At 45.4% G+C, this 19,467-nt stretch overlaps 1 protein-coding gene across 6 annotated transcripts; it reads right to left on the bottom strand.

The window, feature by feature from the left end:
* Nucleotides 1-2,993: 2,993 nt before the first annotated feature.
* On the bottom strand, nt 2,994-19,240 carry Vezf1 (vascular endothelial zinc finger 1). 6 transcript variants are annotated; one of them, XM_087570701.1, is made up of 6 exons: nt 19,086-19,240; nt 14,080-14,774; nt 13,134-13,197; nt 11,332-11,533; nt 9,256-9,414; nt 2,994-8,461 (listed from the first exon to the last, which is right to left on the bottom strand). In XM_087570701.1, exons 1-6 carry the CDS (start codon nt 19,116-19,118, stop codon nt 8,448-8,450), a joined length of 1,167 nt encoding a protein of 388 aa, XP_087426827.1. In that variant the 5' UTR covers nt 19,119-19,240; the 3' UTR covers nt 2,994-8,447.
* Nucleotides 19,241-19,467: the final 227 nt, after the last annotated feature.

Here is a 19,467-nt window from a genome sequence, read left to right as displayed (position 1 = left end):
AAAGAAAGAAAGAAAGAAAGAAAGAAAAAACAAAACAAAACATGTCACCTCTGTTTTACTTTTTTTTTCTTTTTTGGTTGGTATTTGTTTTGTTTTGTTTTGCTTTGAGTTTTCCCTGCATAAACTCCGCATCATCTCTGGGGTCTGGGGTAAGGAGTGAGTTCCAAAAGAGCAAAAGCATTTAGCCACATTATAAAAATAGTTAAACGGGAGTGAAAAGCATTTCTAGCATATGGAACAGTATGACCAAAGGAAGGGGGTGTGGTACGTATAGATGTCGCTGGTAAAGCGGGTGCAAGGGTAGCCTGGCAGTCGACCTTCCATGACAAGTGGGTTGCAAAATGTGTTCCTCCATTCCTTCATACCCTCGCTTGCTCTCAAAGGATATGGATGTAAGATACATAAACCGACTCAGCCAGCCAGCCTTAGAGGAGCTAGCGCCGGATTTGGAAAACCATGGAATTGAATTTTGCCTGTCTACGTGGAATGATTACAAACCATCTTGCCAAGTATAGAAGCGAAGTAGCTTTCCACATACAAGCTTCTGCAGACGCATTTGCCCGCAATCTGTGAATGAGCAAGAGGATAAAACCAACCAATCAGGGCTCAGTACACCTCAGCCAATCCCAGCTCAGCGATGTTCTAGGCAGGGCGGGGCTGACACTCCGAAAGAGTTGTTTGTTGGCCTGGCGCCCCTCCCCCACCGCCCTGGCTTTCAGTTCCAGGGAGAAAGAGGCCTGGAAGCTGCAGAGAGGCCCGCAAAGTAGATTAAACCAACTAAAGGTGCAGGCAGAAAACGCTAAACCTGGACTGCTGCAGCCATGGTAATGCCGCATTTGCCTAGTGCACTGTGCCCAGGACATCCTAGGAGGGCGGAAACTGCCTCAGGAGAAAGAGGGTCTAGAACAGTGATTTCTCAAGCTTCCTAATGCTGCGACCCTTTAATATAAAGTTCTTCGTGTTGTGGTAACCCACAACCATAAAATTACGTTCGTTGCTACTTCATAACTGCAATTTTGCTACTATTGTAAGTCGTAATGTAAATATTTTTGGATTGTTAAAGGGTTCTCGACCCCACAGCTTGAGAACTGCTGGTCTAAAAGAATGCATGGGTGCACTCCCTTTCTTCCTGGGAAAGAAAAGGGAGGATGCTGTTGAGGTGGGATTGCTCAAGAAACGTGTACCCCAGTACCTCCAGTAGACACAGTTAAGATGGGGAGGGGAGGGAGAAATGCCTTTCCAAAACGCACCATACCCAGACTGGCACATAGCCGGTCTCCTGGCCTCCTGGTTCTTTTGGGATGCTAGCATAAAGCCCTCAGGCCACACCTCAAGCTAATCTCCAGCTGGTAGTCTTCCATGGATTTCCTCATTCCAGTGATGTGGCCTAACAACAGCCCCCCCACCCCTGCACCCCCACCCCCGCACCCCCACCCCCTGCCAAATTGATATGGTCATAAAGGAGGCAGGAAATAAGAGGGCTGGGGGTGTGACTCAGTATAGAGCACTTGATCACTATGTATGAGCCTCGATGCCCAGCACCGCCCAAACAAAAGGATTTGGTAAGGACAGGATGCATTGAATTTGAGGTTCTAGGTGCTGGTGAGTTCTGTTCCTCCAGAGAACTCGGGCTCGATTCCAGGAACCCATGTGGAGCCTATCAACTGTAACTCCAGTTGCCGATGGTCAGTGGTGAAAGACACTAAGGGCACTAGGCACACATATGTACAAACATACATGTGGGCAAAACACTCATATACATAAAATAAAATCTTTTGAGTTTGAGGTCCCATACTCTGTATCAGGTCTTGTGCTAAGCACTTTATATTCACTAATATCAAAATTAAACAAGGTCTGTAATTAATGTTATTTGTCAACTGGGCAGGATCCAGAATCATCTGGAGACAGGCCTCTATGCATGTCTATTCTGATTATGACAAGGTAGAAAGACCCACCTACTACGAGTGGCCTCATTCTCTTTTTTAAAGGTATCTTTAAATTTTAATTATTTTTAATTACATGTACATGCGTTTGTCTGTGTGCATGTATGTACACAGTGTTCCCAGAGGCCAGGGGTGTTGGATGTCCTAGAGCTAGAATTAAAGGCAGTTGTGAGCTTGCAGATGCAGGTGCTGGGAATCAAACTTGGGTCCTCTGGTCCCACCTTAGAGGCTCAAAGAGAAACTAGACTCTACTCCCCAAGTTCAGTCAGCATTCAGGCCCGAGGGACCCAGCATCGGCAGGGGCCAGGCCAGAGGTAGTGAGATTTACAGATTCACATAGGTGTGAATGGTATTTTTTGAGGCTATAAAACACTTTAAAGAAGAAATGGACAGGAAGCTGGGTCAGTCCAAGGACTGACCACACCTTCTGTCCAGTGGTCCTTGAAGATAATAAAGTACAAACCTCTACCCTCTATATCCTGACCTCAGGTTTCTCCAGAGGACCAAATTATGGGGCCCCTGAAGAACAGAAACAGATGCATGGGGCTGGATCAACTAGCAACTCAGTGAAATGAAAGTTCCCTATTCCCAAGGCAAAACCATTACAAGGAACATGATTCCTTTAGCTGTATTCAGAATCAATCAGGAGACTAAAAGCAAGTATAACAGGAAATCTGGAGGCACCAAAAGGTTTCCACTAAATGAAGTATCAGAATATAGATACTTTGCGATATCGTCATTTGGGTACTTGTCACATCTGCCTTTAACCAGCCCCCTGGAGGCCTTACATGACAATTAATGTCTACCCTTGCCTTATTGTCAGTCCTTAGTGGAGCTGGGTCACAGGGGTGCTTACCCTTCTGTAGTCTGATGCCTTTCCACCTGCCCTCTTCTGTGGCACCATGGCACCAACCACCCCTCCCTTCCCAGCCCAGTAACAGGAAGTGTATACCTGGGAAGGAGGCCCACACCTGGGGAAGTAATACGTCAATCCTTTTTCTACCATCGCAGGGGACCGAGGAAGCTTCTGCAGCATTAAGCAATCCATCATAACAGTTGTGACTGGTTAACTTTAATTTGTCAAAATAAATCTGCAGTATTTTGCATGTTAGTAATACAGTGCTGGTATTGACAGGTAAAATCATCATCTGCGTACATAGAAACCTTCATTTAGGAGCACACCTTAGGAGGGAAATGAATACACAGTAAAAGGTAGATGCAGGCCAAGCAGCGAGCCCTAGAGCAAGCAGAACAGGCTGGATGTCAGAGTTGAAGATTATCTAATACAACTGTTTAGCTGCCAATCTGATAAAGGGAAAGCTCTCCGCTGGGTTACAACCAGGAGGGAAAACATACTCTGCCTTTTGTAGAGTGGTGGCCGTCGGTGCCTTCGACACACGGTTGAATCAGTTCATCAGTTTCAGTTCCAAGACACAGGATTTCACCCCACAGCCTGTTTGTGCCCCCTCTGCAATCCCCTACCCTCGCCCATCCCGCTTCAACTCTCTCCCTCCCCAAAGAAGACACAGCGTGGCTTTATTATTGCAGACAAGCTTCTTACGTGAATAAAGTATGCATACAAAATAGCATTTTAACCGAAGTCATACAATGAAGTCTCACTCCTGTTTACAATCATTTCTAGTAGATACCTTTTGTTCCGTCAGAACTAATACTTTCAGGATCTTGTGACCACGCTGAAGCCTGGGGGAAGGGCCCACACCTGCCCACTTTGAGGACTGCTCCTTGGCCACTGTGGAGGAGGCCTGGGTTGTCTGGCCAGAAAGACCATGGCTGCCAGCACAAGAGATGACAAGGCCCAGTGGGCAGAACACATGCCAGGAAATGAGGGTTTCCTCCGCACGTGACCACTGCCCTCCAGGGCCTCAGCAGTGCCATCCCTAGGCCTTCCCCCATGAGCCCTTGCAGGAGCTCACACATAATGATCTACACTTAAAAACAAACCATTTTCAACTGTGGATAAGAACTGTTGTAACAAAGTCATAGCTACATATTTTTCTCTACATTTTGTTTATTGAGACAAACTAATTAAAAGGCACAAACATAGGGCATGTTTACATGGACATTATAACAAACATATACATTAAAAGTGTAGGAATGTGTTGCCTTCCTGCTAAACAGAAAGTTCCTAAGCTTTATATATACAAAAGTTGTACAATTTAATGTCCTAAAGTACAAAAGATCATTTATAAAATTATTTTACACTAGGTACTATTTATTTTAATTTTTTTACTATGTAGTTCATCCCCTAGAACTGTTTTGTATAGTGACACACAGATACCTGTCCCTGATGTAGGAAGTCTGCCTCAGACGCATGGTATTTTGATGTTTGTACTGACACAGTGGGGTATAAACAAACGGAAGTCATCTGGTGTGACAGCCCTGCATGCATTCTGCAGGGCTAAAACTCATTTCCATATCTCTTAAATGCAAGATTAAAAATGAAAAAGACCCAAAACATATAGCAATGTAAAAAAACAATTACAGCATCTTGGTTTGAATGAACTCTTCTCTAACGCAATGCTTTGAAAACATGAAGTGTGGCATGATGGTGTATAGAGTGTCTGTTCCCCTAGCTTTTGGTTTCTACCGTATGTACAGGGGTAAAGCATCCCGCTAAGAAACAAAAAGCACATGTCTCAACGTGCACAATCATTGCAGGTGTTTCCATGGAGCATGCAGACAGCTGCCTCCCTGAAAACTCCAGAAAGCGGATACAAAGGAAAAGAAAGTGATGTCCATATTTACAAAGCTGAACAAATCTGCACAATACTTGATTAAACAGAAGGAGGGGGATACACTCTGCTGTTCTGAAGGGGCATACTACCTAGTTAGTGGTTAGAATAAAAACTGTATACAATTTCATATAAGACATAAACTCTAGTGAGCATCTAGCACACCTGTGCCTGTTGTAGCATCAACAGACGCTGATTGGGAGAGAGAGGGGCATGTCACATCCCAGTGCCTCCAATGTCTTCCAATTTAAAGCAATAGATTTAAACTGTTCCAAAGTTCTCGTCACTCTTGGAACAGGATCTACTGACCCGCTAAGGAGCCTGCTGCGTGCACACCTGACTTCCCCTCAGTCAGCCGCAGCCTTTTCTCATCAAAACACAATTTGTTGGTTTGTTTTTTTTTTAAAGTTTTTGTTTTTTTTTAAAAAAAAGTCAACTACAATGCTATATTCCATCAGGATTAATATGCTGAGCAATATTTACATCTCCAAATATCAGGTCACAATCCCTATTATATGTTGAAGTTAGAATGATAAATTATCATATGCTTTGCATATCAGAGCTGGTATCACCTTTCCCATAGGGAATGCTGCCTGAAATTAACATATTCCCAAAGGTAAAATGCATATTCTCTGAGATGCATTTTATTATGACGGTGCCTCTATTCACTCATACAAACAAAACCACAGACACTGCTACACGGCTCTCAGTCTGTGGGTTAGACTCCAGGTTAAAACCACCCACCTTGTACCGAGGGAGAAACTCTGCTAGTGTTTACAATAAAATGATTCTGATGTATTAAAAACAAATAATGCTTCTTTATTTTGAATGGATTTTATGATTGGTTTGAATTCTGGCACTCACCTTGCCAGCTACTTTCCTGCGTAAGCAATGCTGTCAGCTAAAGGGTTCCTGGTTAGACTAAAGTGGTCCAGTGAGACGTTACACACACCCTACTTTGAACAACCCCAGCAAAACTGGAGCTACTACACTCTTGTTAACTAATATAATAAAACCTCCCAATTTCATAGTCTGCTTTTGCTTTTATCAACTAAAGGTAAGTTGCTGGTAAATATTTACTTTTACCCACATTTTGACTTTATAATACTGTTTACCAAGGCGGTGACGTAGGCAAAGCTTGGGGCAGGAAAGGCATACTTTCTACAGGCCTCATTGCTATATTGAGAGGGGCAGCTAATGTCATAGGCGTGGGCAGGTTCATTGGCGAGGTGATGGTGACCGGGTGTGCTATGTTCACTGGGGCCGTTACAGGGGTCGGGAGGTTGACTGGGGTAGTGAGTGTTAAAGGAGAGGTCATGGACAACGGGCTGGTTATGGTTACAGGATGCCCTATGTTCATTGGGCTGGTTATATTAACTGCACTTGAAACATTTACTGGGCTTCTCATGCTCATTGCAGCTGCCACTGTGACTGGGTTTGACATAGTCCCAGACGACACAGAGGATGTTATATTGAATGGAGTAGTGAGAGTCACAGGTGTCGTAGCAGCCGTGGAGGTTTGGCACAGGTTGGCAGCTTCTAAAAGGAGAAGACAAAAGGGGGACTTTAGACTCTCAAAACTATAAGCAAAATTCAGCTTCTGAACTAATTCCTCTTAATTTAAAAGAACATGTAATAAATCAAATTACAGTTTCTACGAAGTGATCAAATACAAAGCAAGGACCGCCTAAGCACACCCTGGGGCCAGGGAGCCCACTATATGGACCTCATCTCTGATGCTTGGGAAGACCTGAGTGGCTTGTTTAGCCCTGAACTTCTGACTTCAGTTCGGAGTTACTTACCTACCTCACAGAGATGCTGAGAGGCTCTTAGCTTCTGCAAGTCATTCTAAGTAGGGCTAAACGTTCTCACGTCCTTCATGCAGTTCTCCTGAGTTCTATAGTCTTTCCTGGGAAGAGTCAACCAGCAGCAGGCCAGCAGGAAAGAGCTTGTCTACACAGAGCTGTGCCAGCAATTTCTCAGAAGGCACTGTACCTAGCAGGGTGTACTCATGCACACAACATGTCTAGGGCTTCTTAGATGTAAAGCCACATTCTGTTGAGGTTTTAGAAACGGATAAAGAATGATGACCACTATTTCAGTGTCTGTCTGAGTCACTGTAAATAATGTAATTTGTAATGTTTCTTTTCTTTCCGAGACAGGGTCTCACTATGTAGCCTTTGCTGGTCTGGAACAGGCTATGTAGACCAGGTGGTCTCAAACTCACAGAGATCTTCTACCTCCTCTACTTCCCCAATGTTGGGAGTAAAGGCGTGCACCACCACGCCTGGTTTATAACGCTTTTTATATTAAGGGAGAAGCTACTACTCCGTACTGTCTTCCTCTTTCCTCCCCACCCCACTTCCTCTTCCTTCGAATGCTGATGTAATTATCTAGTAATGCCCAGCATCATCTAACTGCACACATTATGTATGTAATTATCTAGTAATGCCCAGCATCATCTAACTGCACACATTATGTATGTAATTATCTAGTAATGCCCAGCATCATCTAACTGCACACATTACGCACACCTCTAAGCACACCAAATAGGGCTAAGAAAAGCAAGGAAGTCCTGTGGCCTGTTGAGGAACCCCAGCCCTTGTTTCCCAGCAATGCTTCAATAGTTCTTTACAAGACTCCTGGGGCTGAAGAGCTGGCTCAGCAGTGAAGAGTACATGTTACCCTTGCAGACAGCCTGGGTTCTACCAGCACCTACATGGTGGCTCAGAACAATCTGTGACTCCAGTTATAGAGGAGCCGAAGCCTATTCTGGCTGCTGCTGGCACCAGGTATGCACATGGTACACAGACATACATTAAGGCAAAACATTCATACACATAAATAATAAATCTTAATTTATGAAAATCCCTAGAAGGTGACAGTGCACCTCCCTCCCCCTCAAGAAGATCCAGTACCTCCTATCAATATGACATAAAAGAGCATAAGGAGACAGACCTTGGATGCCCATTCAAATCTACAGCTTGAGGTGTGCACAGCGTCAAACTGCTTCGGGTCAGTGAGCAGCCCTCTTTGATTGGTGTGACTTAGCTGTGTGCACCACACTACACACTAGGAGCTGCCACACAAGACTGACGATGGAAACCAGCCAGAGAGGCTTCATATTTTTTTTAAAATAGACTGTTGGGACATTTGATTGAGAAACTGAAACGGAGCCTGGGAAATTTATAAAGCTAAAGTTTCCTCAATGATTATCTGACTTTTATCCAGGTTTGGGAATTTAACATTTATTCAGGTATAATATTTAAAGGACACTTCTGGCTAGGTGTGGCTCTCTGGATTTGAGGCCAGCCTAGTCTACATAGGGAGCTCCAGGATAGCCAGGGCTACACAGTGAGAACCTGTCTCAAAAAAACAAAAACAAACAAAAAAGTGACATTTCTGATTCATGTTTAGATTTTCATTAGGTTTTCAATATAGCAGTCTCCTCTCTCCAAATGTGTTACTAACAGAGAGCAACTCCAGCTACAAAGAGGAACACAGTAGCACTCTGTTTAACGCAGGTCAGAAGATGAGCTGAACAAGTCTCATTGTGCAGAGCAAACAGAAAAGACTCAAGAGCAACGGAACACAGCGTGCATGGAGTGGGACGGGAGAGGCACACGTGCTTTCTGCTTCCTGGGTGATGATGTCACTGCTGAGGTTCTTCTCATCTCGCTCAAAGGAAGGCGTTTCTGTCTCGGGTGCCACTTCCCTGCCTCCCCTCCAGTCTTCTTTTCACTCTAGAGGATCAAACTTTTGGTACTGTACACAGAAGGGAAATGTTTACCACTGAACTGTGCCCAGCCCTCAAGCATCCTCTTACTACAAACACTTTGACTCCTTCTCTAGTGAAAACATCCTTCGCAGTATTACTTCCAAGGATTCCACAGTTATCATTACTCTCTACAATGTCCTCAACAGCAGAGGTGCGGACATGCTAAGGTAGGGCCAGCCCTTCGAAGGTCTAATGGAGACCCAGAGCCAAGACCAGAGACGGCAGGAGAGTAAGGTCACGGCAAGAGCAGCCCTAAGAAGTAGAAGATCAGCTGTGAGGAAACGAACTTACACAAGGGTAGCTCCTTCACCTCAAAATGAAAAAAAGAAGCCCATGATGGGCATCATGGTGCACGCCTTTACTCCCAGCACTTGGAAAGCAAAGGCAGGCCAATCTCTGTGACTTTGTGGCCAGCTTAGCTTAGTATACATACAGAGTTCCAGAACAGCCTGGCCTAGAGAGAGAGACCATGTCTCAAAACAAATTGGGGAAAAAAAAAAAAAAAAAAAAAAAAAAAAGGAGCCCAGTCTTGACTGTGCATGTTACAAAAAGTAAGTCCACAGGAAGAACAAGGCACGAAGCACTGAGGACATTTCCCAGTAATAAAGTCCTAAATGGAGGCTCTGTTGCCAATAGACTGCACTAAACACTGTCCAGTAAAGCAGCACTGTGAGCAGTGTACCAGGGTGGACAGTGTTGTGCTCCCCAGACTTCCGTTACCTGGACTACTAAATTTAACACTGTTTGAGCCATGCCTGGAGCACTGACAGCCCTTTCTTACCTTTCTTTCTCGCTTTGACAGCTTCTTCCCATAGTCTCAGTGTCTCTACCTGCTTCCCTGGCCAGCTCGTCACATGTTGTTGCTGCTGTTGCTGCTGCTGCTGCTGTTGCTGCTGCTGCTGCTGCTGCTTCTGATTGCTGGTCTCCTCACTCATGCAAGCTATTCCAAAGACAAAGCACAAACACTGTGTTTACCTTGAAAAAGTGCAGCCACATTTTCAAATCTAAACCCAGGAACTAGAGATGTAGGTCAGCTGTAACAGTGCTTAGCTAACATGCTGGAAGGCCTGGGTTCCACTCTCGGCAAAAGACCCTGTCAGAAACAACAGCAAAGAAACTCAAGCCAGGCGTGGTGGCACAGTTTCAATCTCAGCACTCAGGAGGCAGAGGCAGACGGATCTCTATGAGTTCTCAATCAATCTGATAGTCTACACTGTGAGTTCCGGGCCAGCCAAGACTATATAGTAAGACCCTGTTCCAAAACCCAACACACACACCCAAAACCAGATGCTTTGACCCCCTGTGCCTCTATAACCGCTGTCATTTAACTAACAGCTCTTGATACAGTGCATCCCCTCCCCCATGTATCTATATCAAGCAAGACAAATAATCTCGCTAAAAATCAGGACACTAAGGCCACAAAGCTGGCTCAGCAGGTAAAGGCATCTGGCTTCACGTCTGATGACGTCAACCCCTGGGGCCTACATGGTGGAAGGAGAGAACCAAATCTCCGAAGTTCCCTCTGGTCTCTATGCTTGCACATGGCCTGTGTGCCCATCAAATATCATTCTCAATAATCTACACAACTAGAGAAAGCTGCTATAAGAAAGAGAATAATTCTTAGCTATATTAAAAAGGAATTATCTTTGCAAAAGGAAGTTGGATAATATAAGCATGGGTTTAGTAATCTATCAAACATATTTATCACAAAGACACACATTAAATGTAAATTTTCATAAAGTGTAGCATGCTAGATAATAAACCCAATGTACTCACAAAGATGCACAAGTAGATGAGATTAGAATACATTAAAATTAGCCAAGTATGGTGGCACATAGCTTTAAAACTAGTACGTGGGAGGCAGAGGAAGGCAGATCTCTGAGTTCCAAGTCAGTCAGGGCTACAAAAACAAAACTAAACAAAACAAAATACATACTTAACCTTTCCATTTATTTATGCCATTTGTGAATATTTACTTATACAACCTGACATTTCTGTTGCATGAAATACATATGTAATAGTATACAGAATTATGAAAATAACTTTGTTCTAGTGGTTAGGGAAATTTGCAAAATAAAAAGTTGGATAAATTAAGCATTAAATTTTATCCTTAAGTCTCTGGAATATTTTGTCTTCAATTCTGAAAGTAAGGCAAGCCAAATATTCAAGCCTGTTATGATATGACCCCCCTCCGTGTGTCTGTGTGCGTGTTTGGACAAAAGGTCTCATGTAGCCCAGGCTGGTGTCAAATTGTTTCTGTTGGTGATGCTAGCTTTAAACTCCCGACCCTCCCAATTCCATCTCCCAAGTGCTAGGATTCTAAGTACGTGCCACCATCCTTGGCTTGTTTTTTTTTACTACTACTACTATTATTATTGTTATTATTATTATATTAAGTTGTACTACATTATCTTGAGATACAGTCTCGTGCATGGCCTCACATGTACTGTACAGTGAGCTCTGATCTTGGACTTCTGATACTCCTGCTTCCACCTCCCATGCTCTAGGAATACAGGTGTGAAGGGCGCGCACACTCAGCTGCTTCAACTCTAAGCACCAGCGCTCCTATCGAGCCTCCTAAACAACCCTGAAGCAGCTGGAGTGAAACTCTGCCCTGCGGTGTTATTAGTAGTAGACAAGTGTGGAACTGAAGCAAGTGAATGGAGCGTGTAGCATTGTTGTTTGCATGTATGCATTTAAAGCATGGTTCCAGCACCAATGCGCTCCCTCCCATGATAAGAGGAAACAGGAGAAACATTAATACAGTCCTGAGAGTACAGTACAGTTATCTTTGATACACTGAAAACCCTAGATTTCTATCACTATGAAATGCGAAGCAATCTGAAACGCCACCTACTTTTGCTGATGCCTTGTTTACACGTGTTACAGTTGATACTTTGGCTCTGCCCATGTGTCTTTAAGTGGCTGGTGATATACGCTGCACTCAAGAGCTTCCCACAGATGTTACATGATACCTTGCCTTCATGGCGCACCATGTGTGTCCGTAGTCTGTCTTTGGTGGCAAAGGCAGCAGTGCACGTCTGCATGAGGGAGGAAAACTTTTTTTAAATATAGACTATCCTGTTCAACTCATTTTAAAGTACGTATATTTTACACATTACCCTACATAAATCAGCAAGCTGGCTAAAGTAGTATAATTTTCATTGCATGTGTTACTGAGAATCACAGATCACACTAAAACATTTTAGAATTTTAGATGCTTGTGTCTTGGGGGAAGAAAACACATCAGCACAGAGCAGTGAAAAGATGTGAGCCCCACACTCAGTTAAACCTAGATTTAGGGCTGGAGGTGGGGCTCAATGATAGAGTACCTGCTTAATTCCCAGCACTGCAGGGACAAAACAATACAAAACAAAAAGCCTAGACTTAAACTGAGTTGTGCAAATCACTAAGCAGAGCAATCCTGAACAAGACAGTTAGCTACCTGACGCCTCCTGGAGCAGGACTGACAGCTATCACAATATCCCTGCAGGACTAAGGGCCTGATCCTCACTCAGCGGCACTCGCCTCCTTCCTCCTTCCTCCAGTTACATTCTTCTTGGAGCTCAAGTCATTTACTTTTTTTTTTTTTCTTTTTTTTCCCCGGAGCTGGGGACCGAACCCAGGGCCTTGCGCTTGCTAGGCAAGCACTCTACCACTGAGCTAAATCCCCAACCCTCAAGTCATTTACTTAATAAAGCAGTCGTTAACGAACAACTGCAGGGTGAACTAGAGAACTTCCAGCAACAGACTAAGATCGGGAACGCCTGAGACAGTCATTTGATTTAGCAAAATTCTCAATTTTTTCATTACCACAGTTTATATCAAATAAAATCACCCATCTAAATATATATTTTTTAATTTTCCAATTTGGTAACAGCATACGAAAATCCAGAAAATTCAGTTACCCCAGTGATGACAGAAAATGCACTATAAAATGACCCCCTTCTTTTGGCTGGAGACATGGCTGTTGTTTAAGAACCCTGGTTGCTCTTGCAGAGGACGCAGGGTTAGTTCCCAGCACTCACACGGTGGCTCACGAGCATCTGTAACTCCAGTTCCAAGACTGGACACCTTCTTTTCCCTGCTTGGGCACCAGGCATGCACACGGGTGCATATGTAAGTATATAGGCAAATGTTCATATACATAAAAAATTTTAAAAAATTACAAAAGGGGCTGGCAACATGGCTCAGCAGTTAAGAGCACTGCCTGCTCTTGTCCATGACCCAAGTTCAGTTCCTAGCATCCACGTAGCACACAACCATGTGTAACTCTAACTCCAGGAGGTCTGATAACCTTCTAACCTGCTCAGGCCCTGCACACACGACACACAGTCATACACTTAGGTATATACACATGCACATTTTTTTTATTATTTACAAAAATCATTTCCCATCTATCACCAAATAATGCCATTGCTTAAGGAAAGAGAGCTACATAAAATGTGTCTACACAAGATAATATACTTATATTTAAAAACCATCTTTTATTATAAAAATATACTGTGTTACATATTATAAAACTAGAATTCCAATGAACCAACCACATTCACTCCCATCAGTGACTTGAAGACACACAGGAGCACAAGATTCAACTGGCTCCCTCTTTGGATAATGTGCACCAAGGGCTATGTGAGGATAAGTCATTTTAACTCTTACTTGGCATTTGAAGGGTCTTTCTGTTGAATGCACATGTTTTACATGACAGCTTAGGTGGTCAGGCCTGTAAAAGAGTTTCAAACAGAAGATGTAGTGGAGCGCTCAGAGAGAATGCTACTTATGTGACACTGCACCGTGGCGACTACAGTGAGTATTCTGCAGAAAGCAAGAATTACCAACTCCCTCCAGCCTCAGTGCAAATCTCCTTACCTCTCCTATCACAAACACAGACCTTAATCCCTCCCGTTATGTTTCCTCAGAGCATACTAAGTCCTGACTCTTTACAATCACAAACACTCAAGAGTTTTAGTTCAACACCAGAAGTAACTACCACTAAGTCAACTCTGATAGCTTTTTCTAAAAATTGAAATACAACATAAAAAATGAGGAGAGTTGGGGTACAGTAGGAATGATCTTCCTAAAAGCTGCAATAAGGTCGGGCTGGAGAGATGGCTCGGTGGTTAAGATCACTGACTGCTCTTCCAGAGGCCCTGAGTTCAATTCCCAGCAACCACATACTGGCTCACAGCCGTCTGTAATGAGATGTAGTGCCCTCTTCTGGACTGCAGGCACACACGTAAGCAGAAAGAAAAGGATATTCAAGGTCACCCCAACTAACAGGAAAGTTTCTTTGACCGCACAGTGATTCTTCCATCTGCTCGCCAGTGGACGTAGACAGTGTGGGGTATTTGCAGTTAGGAGAATCCATGTGCCAAATGAAGGCCTGGAGCTATCAAAGGCCCTCCTTAAACGACAGAACAGGTGAACTGCTGTGTCTCCACCTGTCAATCACACCATCCCAGCGTTAGACCTAAACACACAATACTCATCAGCGACCTCCTCCAATATGCAGCCCTGCTCATGCACCTTCTCACATAAGCCTCCACCACAGACACAAACTGATGCTAACTAATACCCTAATGAAAAGCAAAGCAAAGTGCAGTACCTGGAGAAGCCTTTCCCACAAACACTGCAAGTATATGGTTTGGTGATGCCTCCCTCATGAGACCTCACGTGGTAAGTCATCCGGTCCTTCCTCTTGAAGCGCTGGTTACAAATGGGACACTCAAAAGGCTTTTCGTCCGAATGGGAAAGCTTGTGTCGATTGAGGTGGTACACATCCCGGAAGGCCTTCCCACACATCTCACAGGCATGGTTCTTCTTGACAGGCTTACTAGGCTTCTTGACAGATTGGGGCACAGGCATTGCTGTGGTACTGGCACTGCTGCTGGGGTTGGTGCCCGAGGACGATGTAGTGACTGTTGACAAGATGCCTGCAATAGTTGAAACCAGCGAAGTTCGGCTGCTGTCCCCAGCAATGGTGGAGATAAGGGGAACCACCGTGGTGGGGGTTTTCTTTGCCCGAGACACCAGCTTGATCCCTGTGTGGCAGGACTGATGGCGCCTCAGGTGATAGCTGTCCCTGAATGCTTTACTGCAGTAAGTGCACACAAACGAAGTTTTGGGTTTTTCTTTTTTAATCCCAATGGCATCCTTTAATGTCTCTGGTGCAGCCTGGGGTTTCTGAGTAATTGGTATTGGAAGCAACGGTTTCTGATCAGGGGGCTCCACAGCAGAACTCAGGAGGGGCAGCAAGCTGTTCTGCGCTGCCTGCTGTTGGTGATGGGACGCTTCATGGGCCTAAAACCAAACATTTACACTTGAGAATTTGAGCCTCCACAGTGACCTTAACCATTCAACATGCTCCGGACAGGAGAGCAGAAGAGACAGTCCAGGAGCCTGTGCACTGTTCTCTTGTTCTCTACAGCAGACCTGCAGAGACTCTCAAGAGCTCTGGGTACAAAACGATGAAAACTGCAGCTGATCAAAATGTTTTTGCATCTACACTGCTGACAGCAATCATACTTTCAAACAGCTGACTAAAGTATACAGTACCCTAGTTCATGAGGCACGTATTAGCTGATGAAACCTCTTTGCATTTTGACTGTCAATACAGAAACCAAGTCTAAATAACATGTCAAAAAATTAAATTCAAGACTAAGTGTTTAACAGACTCTTAGACTGCATCAACATACAAACTCTGTATATGACTAACACAATTATCTACTGCCTGTTACTCAGGACAAAAAAAGGAGCAAGTCTCTCCCCCTCTAAAAGAAGAGAACTAGTGATTGAGGAAGGGACAGCTAAGCAATGACAGGAATGGAGCTCTCTGAAGACATATACTAGCTAGTAAGTTTATGTAGAAATAGAAAGTTCATCACTTAACTCTATTAAAAGATTTGGCTGCAATAAAAGCTGTCATTTATCACCTGGGAAGGCATCTGGGAAGGGGCTAAACACCTGCCAGTTGTTTCTCAGATCACCAGTCCTCTACTGGAGTTTGTGTCCTTAACCAACACTAGTGAAAGAAAACCCAACTGCAAGCACATCCACTGGTTTGAATAGGGTAAGATATATGCTGTCACGATGTGCTTTCTCTACTTCAAGACTGGAGCCTGACCACCGTTTGGAAATTTTAGAAAATGATGGAAAAAGTTCCTGAAATAGCTCTCCCTAATATGTTGTTCTTTACCAACATTATTTTTGAAATACATGACAGTAAACCCAAGCCCCTATACTTGAGTTTTGTAATCCTAAAAGAGTAAAGCTAAAAGTTCCTCATATTTTAAGCATATAACATCCTAGGAAGAGCATATTCCCCCATCTCAGACACTTCGGTTTTTCTTACCATCACACTCTTAAGTCACTTGATTAGCTAAGTTGATTAAAGACACAGAAAACAAAAACAGCAAATGCCCAAGGAGGCTGGCAGAGCCCCTCCTCTGACAGTTAGGGACATCTATCCCACAAGTTCATTTAATGAGAGATCAGAAGCTATTGCCTGGAACCAGTCTCCCCTAAAGGTCAGGAGGCAAGGTAGTGGTCTGAATTTAACGATTTTGACTTAAATGTCTTTCAGGTTTTAGAATGATACTCAAAAATTGTAGCTAACTAATGGATTACTGAATTACAGCTCACTTTCAATTTTATTTGTGCAGCTCTTACAACTTGGGGTCCACCCACTCAGGTGATATCAGAATTTGGTCTCTGATCTTACTCTTTTCCAAGCTAAGCAGGATACCCACGTTTCCATATAGACTGCAAACAGTTAAGAGCTGAAGAGCTCAGGATATACAATTTCAAAGGCTAACAGATCAGACGCTGCGGAATGCGAATCTTCTGGACAAAGTTCAAACTTATAACATTCGAGCTATTTTTCAATTCTAAACTACCATTAGCAGGATGGACTACTAAAACCCCTGTCATTCACCAATTCAGATGTTTGTGCAGTACAAGTTGGTCTACAGCGTCTTGATGCTTGCTCACAAGAGCCACACCAGGTCCCTGTGTCTTGAGTAAAATGCTATAGAACCACCAGAAGAATCGGTCTCTGCAGACTGCTAGGAGCCGACACTTCTCCACTGGCTAAGAAAGCCAATTTTCCTCAGTGTTCTCTGAGGGAGAGTTAGATAACAACCGAGGTCTGCATTTCAGTGATTTATTTCTCAAATACAAGTTCTTAGTAAGCTTTTATCTGACTAGCATCGTCACATCAAAGTTTAAATTTCATCTTCTAACTCCAGTGCACAGCTCTCCCTCTGCTCAAGCTTTCCTTTCTCTGGGACTGGCAAAATAAACAAACAAACAAAACAAAACCAGCCAACCAAAGAACAACAACAACAACAAAACCAGAAATATTATTTCATCACCCAGGGTGGTAGGATGTGGAACCATGAAATCTCCGTTGCCAGAGGGTAAAAAATTTTGTACTGAAACAAATTAGCATCAGTGAGTCATCTCCCGAATGTCCCGTACAAATCATCCATCAAACATTTTAAGAGCTACACTTTCACTTCCCACCATGTTATCTGGTAAGCAGGCAGGTTATTAAAACTTGCTTAAAGATATAAATTCAACATGATGCTCTGAGACACGGAGTTTAACTCTGCATTTCCCCGGTGTGGGGAGGGGGGTCACTGAGAACTAGAACTGCCTGTCTTTGCTACCTTTCCATAGGAAGGGCTTTCTTTACTCACTGTCCTCAGCTCTAAATTACAGCTTTTGCAATGATTTTCACAGCACACACTGCATGTCCGGGATTAAATATGAGCTTTCACATTTCCTCATGGAAAAAAATTAATAGGTTGGCATTAGCTTTATCCGGGAAGGGAATAGTTTAAATAGTGTTTAAAAGTATTTTGTAGGATCTTTCAACTAACTTCCCCAAGATGAATTATGGGTTTCTCCTTTACATAAAGGACTTGTTTTGTTCAGCCTCCAAGTTTACAGATACTCATTCTAATATTGTTTAAACTACACCTAAAGTCCCTCAGTCTTCTACTGTAAAATGATCATTTGTAAGCTTCTCTTTGCACCAACTCTCAGGCCAGCTAGTTCTGTATTTCTTTGCCAATGCATTCTTAAGTTGACCATCACTTATAACAAGCTCATCAAAGCACAATAAAACCAACACTAGATCAGGATGATAAAGTGGGACGTTCAGAAGTTGCAAAATCTTAAAAATTTCCAATTTTAGTAAGTCCATTTACTTCAACAATTACTTAAAATAAAATGCCCACATCTGAAATATGTCTTAATAGGACAAGCCAGATTACACAATGGGTAATTTTGAATCCTCCAATTCCCTATATTAACTCCACCGGGATGGGACCAGATGCTGAGAGTATAATCTTTTGAAGGTTCTGCATTTCCAAAGGTCTCAAGCGCCCAAACTATGCGTTTGGAATTGCGAGAAGTATTTAGGAAAATAACTCAAAAGAGGGAGGTGGGAAGGACACATTTAAAAAAACGACTAGCTTTCTAACCTTCAGTTCTGAAGTTTCTGCGTGTGCTCATCTCTACTGCACATCAATGCATTTGCAAACAGAAAGGAAGCAGCCAAAAAAAAAAAAGTTCCAAACAGGGGTCCCGCATTAAAGTGGCAGAAGAACAGGGGAAGGGTATGGCTGAAGCATCCGCTACACTAGCTTTGAAGTTTCTGGCAAAAAGGAAAAAAGAAGAAAAAGACGCGAAGACCCCCCCCACACACACACACACACTCCACGAGTGACTCAGCTGGGGGCTTTGTAAGCGGACTTTGCGCTCCCTCTCCGCTTCCCGTCGCCCACTGGGCCGGAGCGAACATTCGAGCGGGCCGCGGAGCGAGACTAGCAAGACGCGCTCCGGGAAAGGTCGGGCCTGCAGGAGTCCCGGCCCCCGCCGCTCCCCGCCCCCGCCCGGCCCGCCGGTCCGGGGATTCCCCAAGCTCAATGGGACCGCAGGAGCTGGACAGAGGCGAGGGGACCAGCTGCCAGGGATCGCTTAGGACTTGGGTTAGGGACCGAGAAAAGTTTACAGACGGGAACCACGCTCGCAACACCCCCCGTCGGGTACACCCGAGGGGGCGGCGAGAAGGGGGAGTGGCGGAGAAGCCAGAGATACCCGCTATTCGCGGGATGTGGGAGGAGGGTCAGAAAGTCAACACACAAGCACACACACAAAAAGAGAGGTGACGCGAAAGCGCGAGCGAAAGATGGATGGGGACTTGGAGCGGGACCCGGGGACCCCCTCGCAGCGCCGCGCGGCCCCGGTCCGGCGCGCAGTGGCCGAGCGGCCCGCGCTACCCAGCGGCCCGGCGCCCTCTTTTCTCTGGGCCGCCCGGTGGTGACAGCGGCCGGCCTCCTCCCTTCCCCTTCAGGGCGGGAGGGAAGGGTGTGTGTGTGCGTGTGTGCTTGGGGGGGCCCGGGTTCACCCCGAGGCCTGCTTCTCCCCCGCACCCTGCGAGGCCGCCTCCTTTCACCTCAGCGGCCGGGCTCCGCCGGAGCGGGCGGGCGGAAAAACAAAGGGGGATTAAGGCCCGGCCGGAGAGCGGAGCCGGGAGGGGAGGAGCGCCCGCCCGAGCCCGGCCCGGCCCCCCTGGCCCCCCGGCCCCCCCGGGGCCCCCAGTACCTGGAACAGGAACGCGGTCCAGTTGGCCTCCATGGCTGCGGCGGCCGACCCCCCTCCTCCCCACTCCCCCCGCTCGGGGAGCCTCCTCAGCCGGAGGAGGCGACAACAAAGCGGCGGCGGCGGCGGCGGCAGCGGCAGCGGCGGCTCCTCAACATGGCAGCGCCGAGCGCGGCCACTTCCGGTAACCTCCGGGACGCACCACCGCGGCGGCGAGCGCGGGCGGGGGGGGAGCCCCGGCCCGGCCGCCGCCGCCCCCAGCCGCTCCGACCCCCTCCGGGCGTCCCCGCCGCCGGCGCGCCGCCTCGGAGCTCAGCCAGTGCCCGCGGGCGGTGGGGTCAGGGCGCCCGCGCGGGGGCTGGGGTGGGGCCGGGGGCGGGGATGG

Source organism: Rattus norvegicus, chromosome 10 (assembly GCF_021556685.1).
Source record: "Rattus norvegicus strain SHRSP/BbbUtx chromosome 10, alternate assembly SHRSP_T2T, whole genome shotgun sequence".
NCBI lineage: Eukaryota > Metazoa > Chordata > Mammalia > Rodentia > Muridae > Rattus > Rattus norvegicus.
Note: the sequence above shows the minus strand (reverse complement) of the source record. Positions and strands in the feature narration are given on the sequence as shown.